Source organism: Solea senegalensis, linkage group LG7 (assembly GCF_019176455.1).
Source record: "Solea senegalensis isolate Sse05_10M linkage group LG7, IFAPA_SoseM_1, whole genome shotgun sequence".
Taxonomy (NCBI): Eukaryota; Metazoa; Chordata; class Actinopteri; order Pleuronectiformes; family Soleidae; genus Solea; species Solea senegalensis.
Window position 1 is genome coordinate 3,271,200 of NC_058027.1, and position 20,551 is coordinate 3,291,750.

At 39.2% G+C, this 20,551-nt stretch overlaps 3 protein-coding genes across 6 annotated transcripts in view; 1 reads left to right on the forward strand and 2 right to left on the reverse strand.

Annotated features, from left to right (window-relative positions):
* Window positions 1–8,712, forward strand: part of apba2b (amyloid beta (A4) precursor protein-binding, family A, member 2b) — a 67,004-nt gene extending 58,292 nt beyond the window's left edge. For all 3 annotated transcript variants that reach the window (XM_044030340.1, XM_044030342.1, XM_044030341.1), the window contains 5 exons: window positions 1,898–2,077; window positions 3,990–4,202; window positions 4,287–4,406; window positions 5,507–5,647; window positions 7,558–8,712. In XM_044030340.1, coding sequence (XP_043886275.1) covers window positions 1,898–2,077; window positions 3,990–4,202; window positions 4,287–4,406; window positions 5,507–5,647; window positions 7,558–7,629 — 726 coding nt within the window. In that variant the 3' untranslated portion in view covers window positions 7,630–8,712. The remainder of the gene's footprint in view (window positions 1–1,897; window positions 2,078–3,989; window positions 4,203–4,286; window positions 4,407–5,506; window positions 5,648–7,557) is intronic.
* A 3,912-nt stretch (window positions 8,713–12,624) lies between these two features.
* On the reverse strand, window positions 12,625–15,943 carry sord (sorbitol dehydrogenase). Its single transcript, XM_044030356.1, has 9 exons — window positions 15,828–15,943; window positions 15,712–15,745; window positions 15,225–15,389; window positions 14,837–14,996; window positions 14,589–14,707; window positions 13,966–14,031; window positions 13,643–13,821; window positions 13,432–13,553; window positions 12,625–13,040 (listed from the first exon to the last, which is right to left on the reverse strand). Exons 1-9 carry the CDS (start codon window positions 15,879–15,881, stop codon window positions 12,875–12,877), a joined length of 1,065 nt encoding a protein of 354 aa, XP_043886291.1. The 5' UTR covers window positions 15,882–15,943; the 3' UTR covers window positions 12,625–12,874.
* Window positions 15,944–16,455: 512 nt separating this feature from the next.
* Window positions 16,456–19,092, reverse strand: terb2 (telomere repeat binding bouquet formation protein 2). 2 transcript variants are annotated; one of them, XR_006360770.1, is made up of 7 exons: window positions 18,980–19,092; window positions 18,585–18,666; window positions 17,953–18,092; window positions 17,117–17,178; window positions 16,976–17,032; window positions 16,807–16,895; window positions 16,456–16,641 (listed from the first exon to the last, which is right to left on the reverse strand). XR_006360770.1 is itself a non-coding variant. In XM_044030366.1 (6 exons), the coding sequence occupies exons 1-6, from the start codon at window positions 19,041–19,043 to the stop codon at window positions 16,890–16,892; spliced, it is 411 nt and encodes a 136-aa protein (XP_043886301.1). In that variant the 5' UTR covers window positions 19,044–19,092; the 3' UTR covers window positions 16,651–16,889. The 2 variants fall into 2 exon arrangements, 1 of the variants encoding a protein (XP_043886301.1); XM_044030366.1 differs by lacking the exon at window positions 16,456–16,641 and having other exon boundaries at window positions 16,651–16,895.
* Window positions 19,093–20,551: the final 1,459 nt, after the last annotated feature.

Below are 20,551 nucleotides of genomic sequence, written 5' to 3' on the forward strand. Positions count from 1 at the left end.
TTATCTCGGCAAACAGATGAAACCTCAAAAGATATCGCATTTCATGTGCGATATCATTAAATACCAGTAATAATGTTCGTAGACTTCATTTCATTTGAATCCCGACTTTTTGCATGTTTGCGCCACTTTATGACAAACATCATTAACACTCAACCAAAAATGTTGTTGGCTTGTTCTTTTTTTTTTTTATTATTATTATTGTATTTTTCGTTACCACAGAATTGCTTCTTGTCTTGTTGAGGCACATTCAAGTGAGACTTGGCAACGCGAGCGATGTTTGAACAAAGGGCCAAACAACCCAAAGTGTGTGCCAGGCAGAGTAAAGGCTGGACTCCAATCTGTGCTCTCTTCATTTAATTTCACTGCCAGGTTCTAAAAAGCCAGAGTCAGAGTTATAATAGAAACATTCAGCTGCTCATCCATCAGCTCATGAGCTGTTTTGTGTTATTGTAGCTATAGTTTTTCCTCTTCCCGACTTTATTTTATTCTTCTGAAAACACATTCGCAGTCCATTGATTTTGAGAGTTAGTGGCACTAATGTCTGCAAATTCTCTACAAGATTCATAGCCCAGTGTAGAATTCAATTACGGAGGAAATGAGGTAAAATGAGATGGACCTTTTATCCTCCTGATCTATATTATCCCTCACAGCCAAGTCTTTTTTATTTTTACAAATCCAGGTTTTATTGATGTCCCTTTTTTCAAAAATCCCAGCAAATGTCTTCTGTGCCGGTGATACTTAAAAAGTGCAAAATGGTCGATGCTGTACTTAGACCTTACTTTACACTGTGTTCATGCACAAGCACATCCACAAAAATAACCGTACTAGATTTTGTTTTATCTTAATACACACAACATTGAACCTGATTCTTTCTAGCAAAAGTATTGGGACACATAGACTTAAAAAGGATTAAAGTGAATAAGACTTAATAATGAATAAGTGAATACGATTCTCTTCCTGGTTTCCCTGCGTACTATAGGAGGGCACTGTTACGTCTTAATATACAGTAACTCATTTCTCACTTATATCACCTTTTTAAGCAACTTTCATAGTTTTTTCTAGTGAACCAGCACAACCCTTTCAGGTCAACTTATAACCAACAAAAAGAGTAATAATTTGAAATCATTTTAAACTAGATGTTTTCACCTTTCCTAATGATATACTATGTAAAAGAGGATATTGTTGCATTTTTGTCCATGCGACATAGTGATCCTGGAAGTGTCTGTCATGTTATTCTTAAAATCCACTGATCAGTCTCATGTTGATAGCTAATATCATTTATGTGTTGTTTATTCTCTAAACATGTGGGTTAGGGTTATGGTTAGGTATATTATGTATAAAATACATCTCTTTTTAGTTTTAACGACTCAAACTACTCTACTCCATGTCCGTGTTGTCACAGTTGTGATATAGGACCCAAGTGCAGGTAAATATCAATTTTTTGTATATATATATATATAAAAAAAGGCAGACTCAAGCAAACATAAAACAGGAACAAAGCAAAGGAAAGGTCATGGGTTAAGTAAAAAACAAAAACAACCTCAGAGATTAATACCATGGGGGAAGAGGACATGAGGAGTAAACCAGAATTCTAACTGCGAAACAGACAAGAACAACACAGACAGAGAAGAAAGTGCAAAAGGGCGAGTATAGATACGCGCGAGGAAGAGAGAGAGACAATTAGACATAGATGAGACTAATTGGGTGTCAAAATAAAACAAGAAATCCACAGAAAACAACCCCAGTAAATGACATGTGGAGCACGGATTGTATGACAATTAGAATCACTCGGTGTTGGCACATTGATGCCCATTGTTACATTTCCGTCTGTCGCTGTAACAAAACAAGACCACAGATGCAGTGACGTCGCGGTTTCCGGCCTTGTGTTTGTCTTCAGGCGCAGCTCATCGCCCAGTCCATCGGCCAGGCGTTCAGCGTCGCTTACCAAGAGTTTCTGAGAGCCAACGGCATCAACCCTGAGGACCTGAGCCAGAAGGAGTACAGTGACATCATCAACACCCAAGAGATGTACAATGACGACCTCATCCATTTCTCCAACTCTGAAAACTGCAAAGAGGTCGGTCTGCGTGTTACTGTTACTGTAATCCCACGGTGAATTTACTCTCCATATGTTTCGTGTCTCGTATCGCACCAAGGCAGATGGTACGGCGAGTTCTGCTCAGAGAAACTAACTTTTGTTCACGTGTTTGTTGGCAGCAAAAAAATGATTTATTCTACTTTAAAAGAGTGTTGAGATCTGTGCAGGAGTCAGATGTGTGAAAGCAATAAATGACCGTCATTTAAACACTAGTAAACTAGTGTAATATTTAACTTAACATAACATAATCACAGCTTTAACAGAGCTTAGATGGAGTAAACGCTGTCACATGTAGCTGCTGCAAAGATTACTATACTTATTGTACTTAATCGACATTTTCTACTACTGTATACTTCTACTCCTTAATCTTTCAAATGTTCTGGGTGTACAATAGTGGCATTATGTTAATTTGGCAGAAATTGAAGATGTAGTAATTAGCACGAACGGGGGAGCAACCTTTCGTTCAGATTATTGTTTTTCTCCGACGTTGCGCTCATTTTTCAGGGGGTTAATGTGCATAAAAACTCTTGAAGGCTGTATAGTGCCCCCAGAAGTCAGGTCATGGTCAAACAAAAGTTATCGGATCAGGCTTGCTCCAAAGTTTCTTGAGGAATTTTTGGGGAATTTTTGACGCGAGACAAATTGGCCAAAATTGCATTAAATGCTACATTTTGGATTGTTTACGTTGTGCATAATTGTTTCCAATTTTAACCATGCTTGGTACACGTGTTGTTGCTCTCATGATTCCAAATTTCTAATGTACTTCTATTAGCTCCGCCCACCCGGAAGTCGGCCATTTTGGGAAAACAATAATGGCTAGTCTACGCATTCGAAAGAACTCGTCCTAGCGCGTTTGAGCTAGCCACGACAATGAGTAAAAGTTGTCAAAGGATTCTCTCTACGTCAAAATGTCCGGAAAACGGCAGGAAAACTACTTTAAAATTCCACTTTTTGAAAGCTTTAACGTAAACAGAACTAAATGAAATTGTGTACCATCAAATAATTGTATGTATTGTTGTGTGTCATTAGCCATGAATGAGCCTTTTTACATTTGTATCAGGAGCCACGTTTTTACAAACTGAACATCTTTTGGGTTTTGATGCTAACTGAAGGCTACATATATGGGATATTCAACATATAATAGAAGTAAAGCATCAAATAAAAGTGGTGCAGGAACAGCACTTGATAAATGTACTTCTATTGAAGTAATAATGTGTCAGTGACAGTGAATTGTATAGATGTGAAAGAGAGAATCAACTTGCACAGATTCATATTTCTGATTTTGACAAATCCAACAATTTCACCCTTAGTCATCACGGTACATGTAGTATTGATCGTAGTGTGTAATTATTGTGCTTTTATGCTACCTTTTATATCATTACAAACACTACATAAAGGTTTCCAGGTAATGTATAGTGACGCAAAGTGTATTTATCAGTGTCTTTGTTCACACCTGTGGAGGCTGGTGAGTAAAACTGTGATGTACTGCAGTATTATGATGTAAAATGTAGTGACCAATACAGTACATAAATTAAAATATAATTCAATATCTAGTTTAATATATAGCATAGTGTAGTTGTGTATAAGCTACTTATGGATGATAAATAGGAGACGGAACGAAGCGTTATTCATTGTGTTGCTGTATAAACTGTGTATCATATTTCTCGACGCTTGGCGCTGAATCGCTGTTGTTACACAACAGATTTGTGCTGATCCATTAAAAGGAGCTTGAGGAATTCAAAGTAGGCATCAAAGAGGAAGCGTAGTTAAGTCAGGACTAGTGCGTGTACACATTCCTCAGCAGTTTGCGTCCGAACCATGTTTTTTCTGCGCTCAGCACCTCAGGACAGATCTAGACACTCTCTCTCTCTCTCTCTCTCCTGCTCCACAGCTGCAGCTGGAGAAGAGTAAAGGGGAGATCCTGGGTGTCGTGATCGTGGAGTCCGGCTGGGGATCCATCCTGCCCACGGTCATTTTAGCCAACATGATGAACGGCGGGCCGGCGGCTCGCTCGGGCAAGCTCAGCATCGGAGACCAGATCATGTCAATCAACAACACCAGCCTGGTGGGGCTGCCGCTCGCCACCTGTCAGGGAATCATTAAGGTACAGAGACATTTAGCTGTGGCATTAATGTGATATTGAACGGTCTTTAATGTGTGTTTATTTGTTTGTGTGTGTGTGTTAAAGGGCTTAAAGAACCAGGTGCAGGTGAAAATGAACATCGTCAGCTGTCCTCCTGTTACCACCGTCCTCATTAAGAGACCAGATCTGAAGTATCAGCTGGGCTTCAGTGTCCAGAACGGCATAGTAAGTTTCAATCCGCATATTTTCTCTCTCACCACCTCAACCATGTAGATATTAGGACTATTAACAGTCTTTAGTCTTTAGTTTGGTATATTTAGGGCCCGAGCCACGGCTCCTGGCACAAATCTGTGCGAGGAACCTATTGTTATCGTTCAGCTTATTATTATTATTATTATTATTATCATCATTATTATTATAATATTGGTGACTTTCTGGTCATTTTTGAGGCGTTAACGTGCATAAAAAATCTTGAAAGTGAGAGAAAATGCGATATTGGCGTAGTTCCCGGACACGTACATTTCTCTCAGTGAAGAGTAATCCACTCATTATGTTATTAATATTATTATTATTATTATTGTTATATTCACATAGAGATGTAATGCTATTTGTCAGTTATACAATATCGCATTGGTCCAAGTGTCTAAATGCTGACGTGTGGAAGCATTTCAGTTTCCGTGCATGTGTCAAGAAATGACAAAGGAGAAAATTTGACAGACAAACAAAAAAAAAACAATTATGCAGACGCGGCTAGACTGCAGTGACCTACACGCCAGGGAATATAAATGGTATGAGAAGCCACTTTGCAAACTGTCAAGCGTTGGAGAGAAAAAAATGGCCAATGCCGAAAGAAAAGTGATCCGTCTTTATTTGTACTGCACTGTTTATGCAAATACAATTTGACACGAGGCGAATCACAAACTGTAGAAACTCCCCAAAAACACACATTCATACACCTTTATACACAACTGAAACATTACAACTGAAACAAGGAGCTGAGGAAAGGATATATTTTTGGATAGGTTTGGATATGTTTTTCCTTTTTTTAAAAAAGATTTGTTACAGAGATGTTAATGTATCATGAGATTTTGATATTGTTAGGTCCCCATTTTCTTTGTGAAAGACTACAAAAAGAATAAAAATAGAACAATTCTCATTTGAAAAACAAGAAAAAGGCAATTGCAAAGAAATAAAAGCACGACAGAGCCAGTTTCAAATACCACACCCTGCAGTTATTTTACCCCCATGCAGTGGCATTGATTTTCCATCTGATGATTCTTGCAGGAATACATGTAACACTTGTGTGTGTGTGTGTGTTCCCTCAGATCTGCAGTCTGATGCGAGGCGGTATCGCAGAGCGAGGCGGGGTCCGCGTGGGCCACAGGATCATTGAGATCAACGGGCAGAGTGTGGTGGCCACGGCTCATGAGAAGATCGTCCAGGCGCTCTCCAACTCTGTCGGCGAGGTTCGGAGTGACACACACACACACACACACATGCTTCACATGTTCACCCACACACTCAGATCTGGGGGTTTTCTCTGTGGCTGTGACTCAGATTAGATTTTTGTTTCAGGGCTGTGTAGACACAGAAATCACAAAAATGATTTGTGTCACTTTAGTGGTTGTAAAATATATATATACATATATATATATATATATATATATATACACAATATATGACCATGCATTGACGTCATTGACCTGTGCTGGCAGAGCAGCATTCTCAAGAGCTCCTTTCTGCATTTCCCCCCATGAGGGAATCAATAAAACCACATCTTATCCTACAAAGGGCATTCGCATTCAGAGGTGACATCATCAGTCGTGATGTCACCCCCATGGAATCTGAACTCCCTGTTTTCAAGCCTCCAGAATCCCAATGAGGCCAGGCGGCATGACCAGGCTCCTATTAGATGATACCAGCTGTCAATCACAGTCGTGTCCACTCATAAAAACTGTATATTATTATTTATTCTCCTCTAAATGGGAATATAATTTCCAAAACCAACGTCGTATTCTACTGAAGAAGACCTGGAATTAGTGAGGTCATTAACTCCCCAGGAAAATGTTTACTGACGTCATAAATCAAATGAGAATTAAGCCGCATTTCCACTACATGGTCCTAGCTCGCCTCGCCTCGCCTCTACAGTTTGTTGTGTTTCCGTTACTATAGTACCTCCTCAACGTGGGAGGAGTCATCGCAGCACAGCTTCATGAAACTGCTGCGACTTTGTTTTGCAAGCAGTTGTTTTCAGTGAAACTGAATCATTAGAATCGGTTCATTAAAAAAAAAACATTTGTTTAGTGCTGTCACTAAATACCCCAGACTCCTCTGTTAAATACTGAGATTTTAGACATTTCTCTGGTAATTGTTGGAAATTAAGCCATGTTTTTTAGGATTGTTGAGTCTTTTTAACTGATCTAGAGTTCGGCATCTAGAGCTTGCTTGGAAACTCGTCAGAGCAGGTACTAAAAAAAGTACCAGGTACTATCGCTAATGGAAAAGCAAAATAACCGAGTGCTGCGCTAGTGGAAAAGGGGCTTTAGACTCATTTTCCCATAGACCTTTCTAATTGGGTTATTTTTACAAGCAAAGGTGTCGCTCCCTGGTGGCTATTCAGTATATTGTTACTTCACAGAGCAAACCAGAAGACTCCACCCATTTACGGTCTAACACACAGATGCAACACACTTGAAGTTCTGAATGTGAGCAGTCCAATCTGATCTGTAAGGGATTAGATTGCAATTGGATTAGAACAGCATGGCTGCTTATCTGCACACACGCACACATCAGTCGTTTACTATAAATAATGCAGGAAACGTGAAGACGGGTTTACATTTAATTCATAAAAATCTGATTCAGGTCACCTTGAGCGGGTAGTTGTAAAACACTGCAGCAGGAACCCTCTGGAGTACGAGCCGTCAGACAGCAGCAGGTTGTTTGGGACATCGCAGCCCGGGCCAATTATATTTCATTGCGATGATTTATTTTGTGTTTCATCTCGAGGAGATGAGGAAGACTGATACACGATCACTGGAGGAGTCGAAGCAAAACACTGTCAAACTGATAGAGAAAATAATAATACAGTAGGTTGGATTCAACCTGTCAACAAACACACTGTCACTTACAAATGTATTCAGTCATTTGCTCCTCGACGTGACAAAACAAAACTAAATTGTGGCTAAAATAGAAACCAAATTAATCTTCTTTTTTTTTACCGTGCATAATTAAATATTTAGTTTCTTACAGTACATTCACCGCCTCCCCAAACAGGATATAAAAACTCCAACCAGACAATAAAACACAGAGTGTGTGTGGATTGTTACATGGAAGTGCTGCTAACTCCTTTACGTTTTTGTTTCTCTCTCACTTCCAGATCCACATGAAGACGATGCCGGCGGCCATGTTCAGACTCCTCACAGGCCAGGAGACTCCTTTGTACATATGAATGACGTCTGGTGTCCGTGAGTCGGTCGTCTTATCGACCGACCGGGGACTTTTTTTTTTCCAGTCTTTCATAATCCCCCACGTCTCTAACTTAACCATGAAATGCTTTCTTTTCTCCGTCTTTTATCTCAAGAGACGAGCGCGCGTGCGACGTTCATTTAATTCCTCTGTGCTTATCTGTGTGACGTCATACGGACGGACTTATTGAGCGAACGCATCACAGTTTATTATTTTTATATTCCCATGACGCAATATGGCACCGCTACTATACATCTTGTATAGTTTCCATTCCCTTCTCCACTTATTTATTTATTTGTGGTGTAAATACATATTTTGCTAATATTGTGACTGAGGGCGGCAGCCGCACTGTAAATATTTGTCGAATTGGAAGCAGACCTCGACTAATTGTGGAACACTTCAGTGTTTGAAACGTTGTTAAGATGATATAATGTACATGTGAATCGATCCGATGCTTGCAGCAGGGGCTTATGGGAGAAATGCCATATCCTTTTGATTTACTCCATTTTACGGCAATACACAACGTACACGTTCGGAACTCCGGAGCGATGAGAAGTCTTTTCTAAGTCTCGTGTACAAACCCTCACACACACATTTGAAGAACATGCAACTTTGATTATGCCTTTGATATCAAAAAAAAAAAAATCACGCGTATGACGCGTAAAAAAACGGCGTCGCTTTTTTCTTCCGCGTGCTCTCTGCTGTTTGTTCATCTTTGGTGTTCCCGACTGAAACTCATTGAAGACTATGAGTGGATTGTGAATGTAACCCGTGTCGTGTGCGCTGTCCCATTTGCCATAAGCAGTATTAGAATGTCTGTACATAACGAGATGATTTTTGTCTAGTATTGTGCTCTGCAAAAAAAAAAAACACCTTCACTCCGCTATGTTGGCTTTCAGTCGCGAGAAAGAGAGAACTGTGAATCACACACTGTGACAGAAGAAGAAGAAAAAGAAGGTTTTAAAACGCGTTGTACTAAAGTTTCAACCATTTGAACATTATCTGTGTGCATGCCTCGTAAAGTAGTATCATGTCACTGTGGCAAGATAATAAATACTGAGCTGAACCTGGCTGATTTATTCCATGTTTAAAGAAATCTTTGTGGCCTTATATGGAATGATGTTTGGTATCTACACCTCGGCTGATAACCGATACCGATATAACTGCAGAAGTCGTTTATGCCGCGTTTCCACTACATGGTCCCTAACTCGCCTCTTTGCAGTTTAGGTATTTCTATTACAATATAGTACCTCCTCAACGTGGGCGGAGTCATCACTGCACGGCTGCGTGAAACTGCACAAACGAGTGAATGAGCGACTAAAGCGGCTGTTTTCAGTGTAAATGAATCATTAGAATCACTTAATTAAAAAGATTTGTTTAGCATGACTGGAGCACAGACTCCTCGCGTGCTGTCGCTAAATACACCAGACTCCTCTGTTAAATATTGAGATTTTAGACATTACCCTGGTAACTGTTGGAGATTAACCCACGTTTTTTAGGATTCTTAAGTCTTTTTAACTGATCTGCAATTCGGCATTGTTCGGCTTGATTCCTGTGACAGCGCTCTGACCAATCGGTGGCCGGCAGTCTGGCGACGTTTGTCTTAGGTGATTCCCTGCTCCAACACACAGGATTCAAACGTTTACACCCAGAGGAACAGTTCGGTTTTGTTACGGTGTGGTGTGTTTTTCTTAACCAGCCCAAACCGTTCTTCATTCTTTGGTACACTTCCCTTGGGGTACCAGAGTAAAATGGTACAGTCTAGCTCCACCCACAACTCTTGCTACCCGTGCTACCCGTGTAAAAATCCCATGGAAATCAATTTGAAATCACACTCTCCTGCAGGAACTGTTCTCAGTGGTAACACAAGCCTGACCCAGGGCTTTGATGATGATGAAAACACAGCACTAGTTTTTTTAAATCACCATTATGAGAGTTATAAACGCTGTGACTTACAGCATAAATTTAGGCATTTTTCTTTTTTTTTCTCTCCATGTGGCTCGCAGCACTTGAAGTAATTAAATAGATGTTTCAGCTTGAAGACGGGCTCAGGAAACAGAGGCTTGTGCACCCCCCAAAAAAAACCTGTGGTTTTATTGACTTAAAAAATCAATGAGACAGAGAAAAGGAGAACGAAAAGGTCCTGGGAACAAGAACCAAAGTATAAACAAAGCCCTCCAAGCCCAACCCTAATTGGACTGAACCACTGTGTAAGCTAAAGGCAGGTTAAACTAAAACAGGCACAACTCCATCCACATAGAGACAAAACAACCACTCACTCTCACACCTGTGAGTGTCCGACCTAATCCCCATATTGTGTGTTTTTGGAGTGCGGGAGGAAACCAGAGCACCCGGAGAAAAGTGCTAACCACTGCACCAAAGGTAAGAAGTCAATAACTTTAATCCTGTTGTTGAGTTTTATGTTAAACTATACTGTGAAAGTTCATGCCTGTCTTAATATTCACACACATGCACCTAATCAGGCTGATTCAGCGCTCGGCTCAGCAGCCACAGGTGACTTCACTGAGCCTGATTACTCGTGGGAGTGAAAAAAGAAGAAGGAAGGAGCCTTTAAAATCACTTTATCTTCAGAGTCTCTGGGTTTTCTGTGTGATTTTTTTAATCCAGCCCTCAATGGGTTGGCAATTTTGGTTTACGCTGATACATTTTTACATGAGTTTGTCTTAAACTTAAAGCATCAGTTTTGCCATGTTGTTAGAAGTGACTCAATTCAAAATTCTCAAAGATTTATTCACAATAAGATCATTTGCTCTCTCATCATCCTCCTCTTCCTCCTCACATATACTTCACACACTGGTATAGTGACATTAGAATAAGATAGAGTGAGATAACGTGCTTTATTTGTTTAATTGTCTACACACACCAGTCAAACTTCAGCTCACACTGGTATAATACAGTGGAACAGTATTATAGCTTGTGTACTGCTAGTGGTACACAGACCACAGTTTGAGAAACATGGGAATAGATAAACCTTAATTTAACTCTGTATTCACGTCATTTAAAACCTTAACGTGGGACATTTCAGCCAATTTACTCATTAACAAAGCTATAATGATTATTATTATTATTATTATTATTATTATCATTCTAAATGCCCAGTTGTTACATTTCATGGTTAACATGTGGAAACATTGTGTGTGTGACAAGATTACAATAAAACTCCCCAAAGTCACCCACTAATTATTATTATTATTATTATTATTATTATTATTATTAATAATATCATAATAATAATAATAATTATGTCTAGGAATCACTAGGCAGAGGGAAACACATCTTCAAAACACCAGCATGAGTCAGATTTTCATTCACAACAGAAAAACAGGAAGTCCACTGAGCGGTGAATCTCATCCCAGGACAAACAACACACGTGAACCCAGTTTCTCCTGATTAACAAAGAAATCTGTGACCTAGATTCTGCATCTCTGTTCCATGGATGTAATACAGTTGCGCTCTCTAATGATGATTCTCTGAGCATCGGTTTCCCCAGAGGGGAAAACGAGAAGAAAAACACGCTCCAGCATTTATTTTATTAACAAACATTCAAGAAAACTACAAAATCATGTTTTACTTGTGCTATTTGATGTTTACGCTCAATCTCCACATAAAACAGTGATCAAACTATGTTAAAATGTAAATGTAAGCCTTACGTTTAATTATTTTCCCCATACAAAAATGTGTGAAATGCTGAGTCATCTATATTTTACACATAAAAAAAACATTATACCTTAAACCTCTGCTCTACAAGTAACTATCAAGTAACACAGCAATTAAACGGATTAATAAAAACTGTGTGAAGGCAAGAACCAAATGCAATTAAACGGAAGGAAGCAATAAATGAAATCTATACCATGGAAGGAATCGGCACATACAATAGTATAAGGAATGTTTGTGATGTCTGAAACGAGATGGTGAATAATTAAGAAAAGCAATAATAAAGTTATGAAGCAAGGGGAGGTGTGTTATCATGTAATGAAGAGGGCGGTGCCATGTGTGCTTAAATATTAGTTAGTTCTCTTTATTTCTATAGCATCTTTCACAGATAATACAATAACAATTTTAAATGTAAGTAGCACAACATGTCATACCATAAATACATAAATAACCAAGTATAACCAAGGTATCCAGTCAACTAAAAGCTTGTCTAAATAACAGCTATTTTTTAAAAGTGTCTGCAGAGAGACTCAAAGATACTCATACAGGAAGACACACACACACACACAAAATTCTGCACACAATTGTGAAAATGTGAAGCTCAGTTTTGCAAGTTTGTACACGTCTCTGAACACCGATGACATCATGTCGCTCCGCTGGGCTCCAGACTGCAGCGCACTGATCATCAATGAGTGTCACTCATGTTGCACCTGTGCAAACTCAGCCGGAAGAAACTCTTCGATCACGTGTCGGAGAAGAAAAGAGGCCTCGAGTGACTTGGAACTAAATAGTTGAGTGTTTCTCGTTTACATGTAAACGCTATACGTCCACAAATGTCCATGTATGCGTCTGATTGCGTAACACAGCTTTATGAAGCCGGAACATGCATGAGCATTTATTGTTTTTGTTTGAGTCGGTTCTGAGAAGATTGAACATGCTTGAGTGCTGCGTTTGATTTTAAAAGAGCTTTGTGGTGTTTTTGTGACAAACTAGTTTCATTTCAGTTTGTGTTTAAGAGCTTTTGAGAAGCTGAGCCACACTAATGCATGTGCATGCACACACACACACTATAGTGTATATATAGTTTTTTCACTACATATGACATTTACATTCTTTAAATGTTCACGCTTTTCCTGCATCAACTATAAAACAGTGTATTATGACAGTTTCTGTGATATATTATGTCCTGTATAGTAATTCTCTATATGGATTTGGTACGAAAATATCTTTAAGTGTCTGGTTCCCCCTGGTGGCTAAAATTAGGAAGTGCAAGTTCTGAGAAAACAAAAACAAAGAAAGACCATACTTTTTAATTCATGTTTTTATTAAAATAAAGAGTTAAATTAGCAGTCTACAAATCATATATAATTATAAAACAAAAGGTTTACAGGTTATTTCTTTTTAACTCGTACCATTTGTATTTGATGCTAATCCCTCGTCTGACCGTTGACCGTACCTCTGTTATCTTTCTCAGGGTCAATGTTCAGTTTGTAGAATGCCAGACGTCATGCTCTCGCTCTGCCTTTTTTGTTTTCACTGGCGTGGGTCAGGGGTCAGGGGTTCTGGTCGCTCTGGTTACACTTTAACATGACCTTTATTCCGACACCCTGGCGCGTGGTCTCAAAGGCCTGCGCTGCCTGCTCCAGAGGGAAACGGTGGGTCACGAGGGGCTTCACGTTCACTTTACCCGACGCCAGCATGTTTATGGCCATCGGCCAGCTGCAACACAGCAAGAGAGACAGTTAACTCAAACTCTCTGGTAATCAATAATCACTTAAGAGGAACTGAACTGCCCATACTAACACACCTAAAAATGTATATGAACAGGAAGTCTTTCCAGTAGTTTGCACTGTTTCTGTAAACACTACTAATGAGAATTAACAGGAAAACAGTTATTTCTATTATTTCTGAGGCTCCTGTTGTGGCCAATAAGATCCATTCAGGAACTGAATATGGGTAAGAGGGTCATTGTTTCCAAAGTTCTCAATTTTTTCCCCCATCAAAACTAAATAAAATGGATCCAGCAGTTGTTTTTCGGTTGTTTTTTTTAAATGCAGGGATAATGGCAGGTTTACTGTATCCAGAGCAGAGCGTGACATTATTGTCTTACGTGTTGCAGTAGCGGAAGACCCCTCGGATGTCCACCTCTCTCACAGCAGCATTAATCAGAGGAACCGTTGCCATCTCAGAGCCGAGGCCCACCAGCACCACCACGCCCCCTGAACGCGTTGCCTTAGAGGGGAAAAAGAAATAGTAAGTAAGTAACATGAAATTAAAATAACGACAATGTAAAAAATAGTCCACGTGAAATAGTCACATACATAGATGGCAGTTTGGATGCTGCTCTCCACACCAGTGCATTCAATAGTAACGTGAGGCCGAGCGCCGAGCATGTCCTCCACGGTCTTGGCAAGCTGCTGAGGTCCGTCCTCTCTCTTCACCTTCACCTGAAAGTCTGCACCCAGCTCTTCAGCCATGGACAGACGCTCTGGCACAAGATCTGAACACAGAGCACAGCAATATATTAACATAAAAATTTATATATATATATATATATGTATGTATATATGTGTATGTATGTATGTATATATGTGTATGTACTGTATATAATAGTTTGGCTGTTTATAAATTGTTCAAGAGTTACCAGATATGACGACCTTTGAGGCCCCCATTGCTTTGGCCACAATCAAACAGACCAACCCAATCGGCCCTGGAAATAACACACACACACACACACACAATACACCCTTTAAGACAGACAACAATGTGCAAGTGCTACAAAAGTATTTAAACGTATACTGTTTAACTTACAATCAAAAAGACTTGTGATTGCATGTGATTAAATGTCCATTAGATCAGTGGTTCTCAAGATTTATTTTTACAGAGTATTCACTTTATCCTCCACATGAGGGTCACTGTGCCAATCTCAGCTGACATAGGGCGAAAGGCGGGGTCTCACACACACACTGGTGGTACGAGTGCCATAATTTGAGAACCTAGGCACTAGCTTGTTTTCAACACAGAGAAGTTGTTAAATATTAAGCCTCTTTCGAAACGTGTTATCGTTGACTGAGTTTTGTACAGTCAGTATGAATCTCAAACCGTAAGCATTGGGTGTCCCTACTTGCAAAGACATGCAAATTGAATACTAGACAATCCGATGTTTTATATTTGGAGCATGTCCTGACATGAGCTCTGCAAAGACTCACTGAAGGAATATTCCTTGGTGTGAGTCAGGTCACCGTGCAAAGTTCATTTGTACTGTACCTGCGCCACAGATGAACACGGTGCTGCCGAGGGTGACGCCGGCTCTGCGGCAGGCATGGATTCCCACAGACAGAGGCTCGATCAGAGCTCCCTCCTCAAACGTAACATTATCAGGCAACCTTAAAAAGCAGAGGAAGACAAAAAAGTAACAGGTTAGGCAAGAGAGTCAGTTGGCAGCCAGAGATGGTTGTTAAGCAATAATGTGGTGCAAGGCAATGTAATCCTAAACAAGTAAAGAAAACAGTTACTTGTAACAGAAGTTGGCATTGTGTGTGTAGTATCTACACAAGTTTCCACTGTCAGGGGGTGTGGCACAGAAGAAGATGGTGGGAGACAAGTTGTAGCGTCCGTTTTTGAAGAACTCGTCCATTTCTCGGGGAACACCAGGTTCAATGGCCACTCTGTCACCTAAAACCCCCCACACAAGTCAGCTTCACATAGATTTGGCCAAATAACCTGTGTTACAGTTTGACTCAGAGAACGTGCTTTTACTACAGTTTACATCCCATCATGTCATGTGCTATGTGTGAGAAATGAGTAGAAGTATGCATTGTAAGTTGAGAATTACAAAGCGTAAACAACACTTCTGCAGTGCTTCTGGTGTCTCACAGCTCAGAGGTCGCACCCACCACTTACCTACTTTCAGGTGCGTGACTGCTGATCCGAGCTTCACCACCTGTCCGGCCGCCTCGTGCCCGAGCACCATCGGTTTTGTGAGCACAAAGTCCCCGATCCGACCGTGCTGCCAGTAGTGAACGTCCGATCCACAGATTCCCACCGAGTGCATCTGCAGCAAAACCTCTGCGGGACACAAGACAAGTAACTCACCAATAACAAGAGACGCCTCTCACACATTTGCACGACTCTTACCACAAAAAAGTATTCATATATACTGTATTATATTAGGTTGGCACACATTTATTTAAATTTTTCGCGTACCCCTGGGGGTACGGGTACCCCAGTTTGGGAATCACTATCCTAGAGTTCTGAAGTGTATAGAATTGATGGAAAAATAATGCAAAAGAAAATCCTGCAAATGCCACAACTGTGAGTTGTCATAGCACATGCACAATGCATACGTTATTAACTAATTGTAAACACTTATATTTCGGATCACGTGTACCATCAGGTCCTGGCTCCGGAATGGAACGGTTTTCCTGCAAGAAAAGATAAATAATCTAATTCCAACACACTGTGACTGACAATTTACTGATTAATCTGACTGTTACGGGCTCTTACCAGTCGCAGGTCTCCCTGAGAGTGAAGCACCACGGACAGATTTTCCTCGGCCATCCCGCACGCAGCAGTACCTCATGTGTCTGTCAGAACTCCGCTGACGAGAAGACAGCGAACTTCCGGGGAGTGAGAGGATTTACCAAAACAAAGCTTGTGATTGGCCAAACACCTGCGGGACAGACCACTTCGCAGGGGTGGCCGTTGGCCGGTGTCGCGCGGAACTGTCAACTGCTCTTAGTAAATGACACGTTTACATTATCGTGTTTAGTCATCACGCACTGATACGTGTTGAAATTACGTTGTTATAAATTATGAGTTAGTGTTTTTAATCGATATGCAGCGACGTAATATAAACACACCGCTTCAGTGACGCTGTTCAAAGTTCAGGTGTTGTGAAAGGTGAACGCTGTTTTCAGACGCTTGATTTACTCCAAACTGCTAAACAACAATATAATTCCATTAGTCTCACTGTGAATACTTGGCTTTTGTGTTGATTGCCTTCAGGGAAGACTCAGCTCATAAACACCAAAACAATTAGCACATACAATTAAATAATGTGGTTTTAATGTGCAATAATAGATCAGAGTTTGACATGTTATATAATCATTTATTTCATTTCAGTTCACACACTGCCAATATGAATGCAGGGAGGCAATATAAGCATAATGAACAAAAAGTGTCTGCCAATATACAGCTTTTAGTTCATGAACTCTCTGAACTCAGTGCATGTTCGCTGATGTGCAGCATTGCCAACACCTGGGATGGAAATCACACAGATCACCTGAATATTTCTGCAGGGCGTCCATGCTGATATAACCTTGGGTGATTAAATGAACAGAACAAGTTAACACACCAATCATGATGTTGACGTCATGGTAGTCTTGAAGTGCTAAAAATGAAGGTATCTGGTTGAATAAACTAACAGAAGTCCAGCTGCCTTCGTTTTTAGCACTTAGAGAATTAATAATGATAACTGTTTCACCTGTTTGCATGTTTCTAACTGGACAATCCTGCAAATGACGTAAGAGAGAGGCCTCAACATCTGATGAGTCCGTGTCAGAAAAGTCACCACTGCAAAGAAATAATAACAGGGAATTAATTCCATGCACAATATACAATTTACTGAGGTTTAATTCTACATATTTACACACTTGAATGACACACTTGCTTCTGCTTTTGTCTCCTTCAGTGAACTCATCCTGGGAGCACTATGAAAACAGAAAGCAGTCCACCTGAGGAGTGAGGAGAAACATGATTTATTTACCTCGGTTTAAATCCCATTGTTTACTTACCTCTGCCTCTGACGACTCGTCCTCAGACTCCCAAATCAACCTCCCAACCACGTGCCTTACCTCTGAAATAACAGCCAAACAAACACAGTATGAGTTATGATAAGGGCGGCACAATATATTGAAAAATGTATCACAAAAATTTATTTTTTACTCATTTTAAATAAACTGCAACACCTTAACACCCCAACTACTAAATGGGAAAAAGAATAAATTACAAAGAAAGTAGAAAGAGAGACAAAGTGTATGCTTTATTTTTTATTATTATAATTTTAATTCACTGTTATTGCAATTAGGGCTGCAACACTAAATCAATTAAGATTGTTTTTATAATCAAATGAAACAACTTCTCTGACTTTTCAGCCTTTGTGGTTTATTTGCTCCATGTCACAAAGAAATGATGAAAACTGAATCATTTTGATTTGTAGACAAAGTAAAATTTGAGATTTGGAAAACACAGATCAACATTTTCTGACATTTTATGGACCAAAAAAATGAATAGATTCATCTGGAAAATAATTGACATTCAGTATTAATCAATTGTGAAAATAATTGTTAATTGCAGCCCTTATATTCATTACTTCATATTGCACGATTTCCTAATAACATGCAACCCTAGTTATAATTTTATTATTTCCTAACTGATTCATTAAGTTTCAGTGGTTTTGTTTGGCTTAATTCTTGGACATGGAAGATGAATTACCTTTTAGAACTCATATAAAATATTATTATAATAATAAACATAGAGGACCTTTAGGGTCTGGGGTCCCTGGTCAGAAGCCCAATTAGTACAGTTGGTAATTACAACAAATGAATAAAGGGTTATTATTTGTCCTCACCGTCCTGGACCGAGGCTGGAGGCAGCACGTAATGGCCAATGCACACAGACTTGAAACTCTGGCGCCCCTCACAGGTGGTTAGAAACAAGCTATGAAAAACTGTCACCTTGTCACGGAGGAAACATTTACTCTCAAATATCCTTCAAAACAAACAAAAAGTTAAGACAAAATTATTGCTTAGTTACGAGAAAGGTTATAATAGTTGTGTTGTTTTATTTAGTTTTGACTTCTTGTTTTTAAAATGAGTTAGTTTTACTTCGTTTTTAGAGCAGGTTTGCTTGTTTTTATTTTTGTAAATGCTTAGTTTTTATTATATTGATTTGATTCACTTAGATGAACCAACTCAACCCAATTAACTAGACCATAGCCTTATGTCCAATATTCTAAACAAAAGGCTGTCTCAAAACTTTTCAAAGTTGCCTCCAGAGAAAAAATAAATACTTTTTATGAACCCAAAAGAATTGCGTATGAAATTAATTTACAAAAGACGATTTTTATTTCAGTGAATGTAAAGGCTTTTTCCATTTTAGTTTTTGTTATCTCATTAGTTTTCATTAACTATAACCTGGGTTAGGAGATAATCATAGAGAAATGACTCCCTTTGAATGATAAATGTGCATATTTCTCTTCACCTCAAGGTATCTGCACATGCAGCGTCCTCACTGAAAAGATAATCTGCTCCCCTCCATCCAGCGATGGTCCCACCCTGTTGTACTATGAGGGAAACAAAGTTAAGCAGTAATAAGCACAGCTTGATCATTTTGACACCACAGACTCAAATGGGCCCTTTGCATAGCAGCCATGTTGACAGGTCACAGTGGGAAAACCAAAGCTGTGTAAATCATCTAATAATGGGATGGCTCAGTTTCAGGGTGCATGCTGGTTCACAGAGACATAGCTAATGTCATCATTATTAGCACCTGTGATTTTCTAGCTAAAACGTGTCAAGTGGCAAAAGAATGGGCCATTATTTGATGGTTGGGACAATGTTTTTAATCTTTTATCAAGTAGTTTAAGCAATACTCACTCCAAAATGTGCGACATTCCTGTGACACACTGCTTGAAAACCAGGCAGACCTACTTTTAAACATGACCACAAGAAGCTAATTGCTAATTTAAACTGCTAAGTTTGTTTTTTCCTCAAAAGATGGCGGACATTCACGCGGTTTGTAGATGCTGCGTTCAAATGCTATGGAAAACTGTGGGAAACAGGACAATGTGGTGTTCAGTGTCAGGAGGGGTGGTGAGGCAGAAGATGACGCTGCGTGAGGAGAAAGGAACAGGTGTGTGTAGTTTGGACAGTTTATCAACAGTTGCAGCAGGTAGGTTACTTTAAAACACTCTTTGTCTGCTATAAAATAATTCAAAATTCAAAAAATGTTTTTAAATTCGTTGTGAACTGTGATTTCTGTGACATGGAACATGTTTCTTATCCGGTGAACAACAGTGATATTTGTTGAATTCACAATAGGCTAACAAGGAGATATTAGCTTTATTGCTTTGGTACATACAGTATCTTGAATGTCACCCAATATTTGCAAAGCATGAATTCCATTTCTCGAAAACACGAACAGCAAAAGTTAATATATTAACTACAAAACGTGTCACCTGCTCAAAATCCTTAGTTTATCTCTCAGAAGTAAATATTGTGTACAATACTTGACTTTATGTATAAGTACAATACTCATGCTAGCAAGAAATTAGCGAGTATCCACATGTGTTGGTCTGTCAACAATGATTTGGTTTTAGGTCTGTCAAAATAAATGACACTTTTATATAAAACATTGTAGTAAGTATACACGATTATAGCACAGTGCACACTGTTGAATTTGATACCCAAGCGATTAGAGGGCTGGCTGGTTTCATGACTAGTTTCTCTTTCATTAGTGAAAGTCAAAATTCACTAGATTAATTTATCAATTATGAAATTAATTTATATAAACTGCAATTAGAACAATTAGGGGGTCAGAGTATTCAACAGAGAACCAGTAAAATACATTTTGATCAACATGACGTTTAAGCAATTTATTATATAGCAAACAGCAGACATTTTTACATAATCAGTTGCATGAGAATGTGAGAACATTTGTAATTTCTTAGAAAAAGTGAGAATGTTTTGATAATTCTGATCTGTAAAACGTTCAAAAGTGCCCGAAAATAATTGTAATACTCTAAAAGCAGTAAAATGCTTAATCGTCACAGAAATACTCCGAGCTAATGTACAGTTCAGCCATGACCCCAGCACAGTTAGACTCATCCAACTATTATAGCTGTGTGGATTATTTCCCCAATTGTCAATTGTCTGTGGTGTATCCTGCAGCAGTACCACATTTCTCCACAAGATGGTAGTATTTTGCAACATATTCCACAGTAGAAAACAATGTAATTTTATATAGTTTACAACAGGTCAGTACACGGTGTACTGTAAAAATAAAAGTTAATGAGCTATTTTATATTTTAGTCTTAGTTTGTCAAATAATTTGCCCAATCTGATGTAGTTGTATATTTATGTTTAAGCACCAAAGTTGTTTCATGTCAATACATCAAAAACCTGTTTTTTTCCATTGCCAGTTTCCACTTGTTCACGTAAGACAATGAG

What these genes read in the sequence shown, in the direction of transcription:
- terb2 (XM_044030366.1), bottom strand. Translation starts at nt 19,043, where the DNA reads ATGTTTAAAAGTAGGTCTGCCTGGTTTTCAAGCAGTGTGTCACAGGAA. An exon ending in GGAATGTCGCACATTTTGGA is followed by an intron (nt 18,667 to 18,979) that starts GTGAGTATTGCT and finishes TTTCCCTCATAG; the next exon opens with TACAACAGGGTGGGACCATC. An exon ending in GCATGTGCAGATACCTTGAG is followed by an intron (nt 18,093 to 18,584) that starts GTGAAGAGAAAT and finishes TTTGTTTTGAAG; the next exon opens with GATATTTGAGAGTAAATGTT.
- sord (XM_044030356.1), bottom strand. Translation starts at nt 15,881, where the DNA reads ATGGCCGAGGAAAATCTGTCCGTGGTGCTTCACTCTCAGGGAGACCTG. An exon ending in AGTCACGCACCTGAAAGTAG is followed by an intron (nt 14,997 to 15,224) that starts GTAAGTGGTGGG and finishes GGGGGGTTTTAG; the next exon opens with GTGACAGAGTGGCCATTGAA. An exon ending in CGTGTTCATCTGTGGCGCAG is followed by an intron (nt 14,032 to 14,588) that starts GTACAGTACAAA and finishes TGTTATTTCCAG; the next exon opens with GGCCGATTGGGTTGGTCTGT.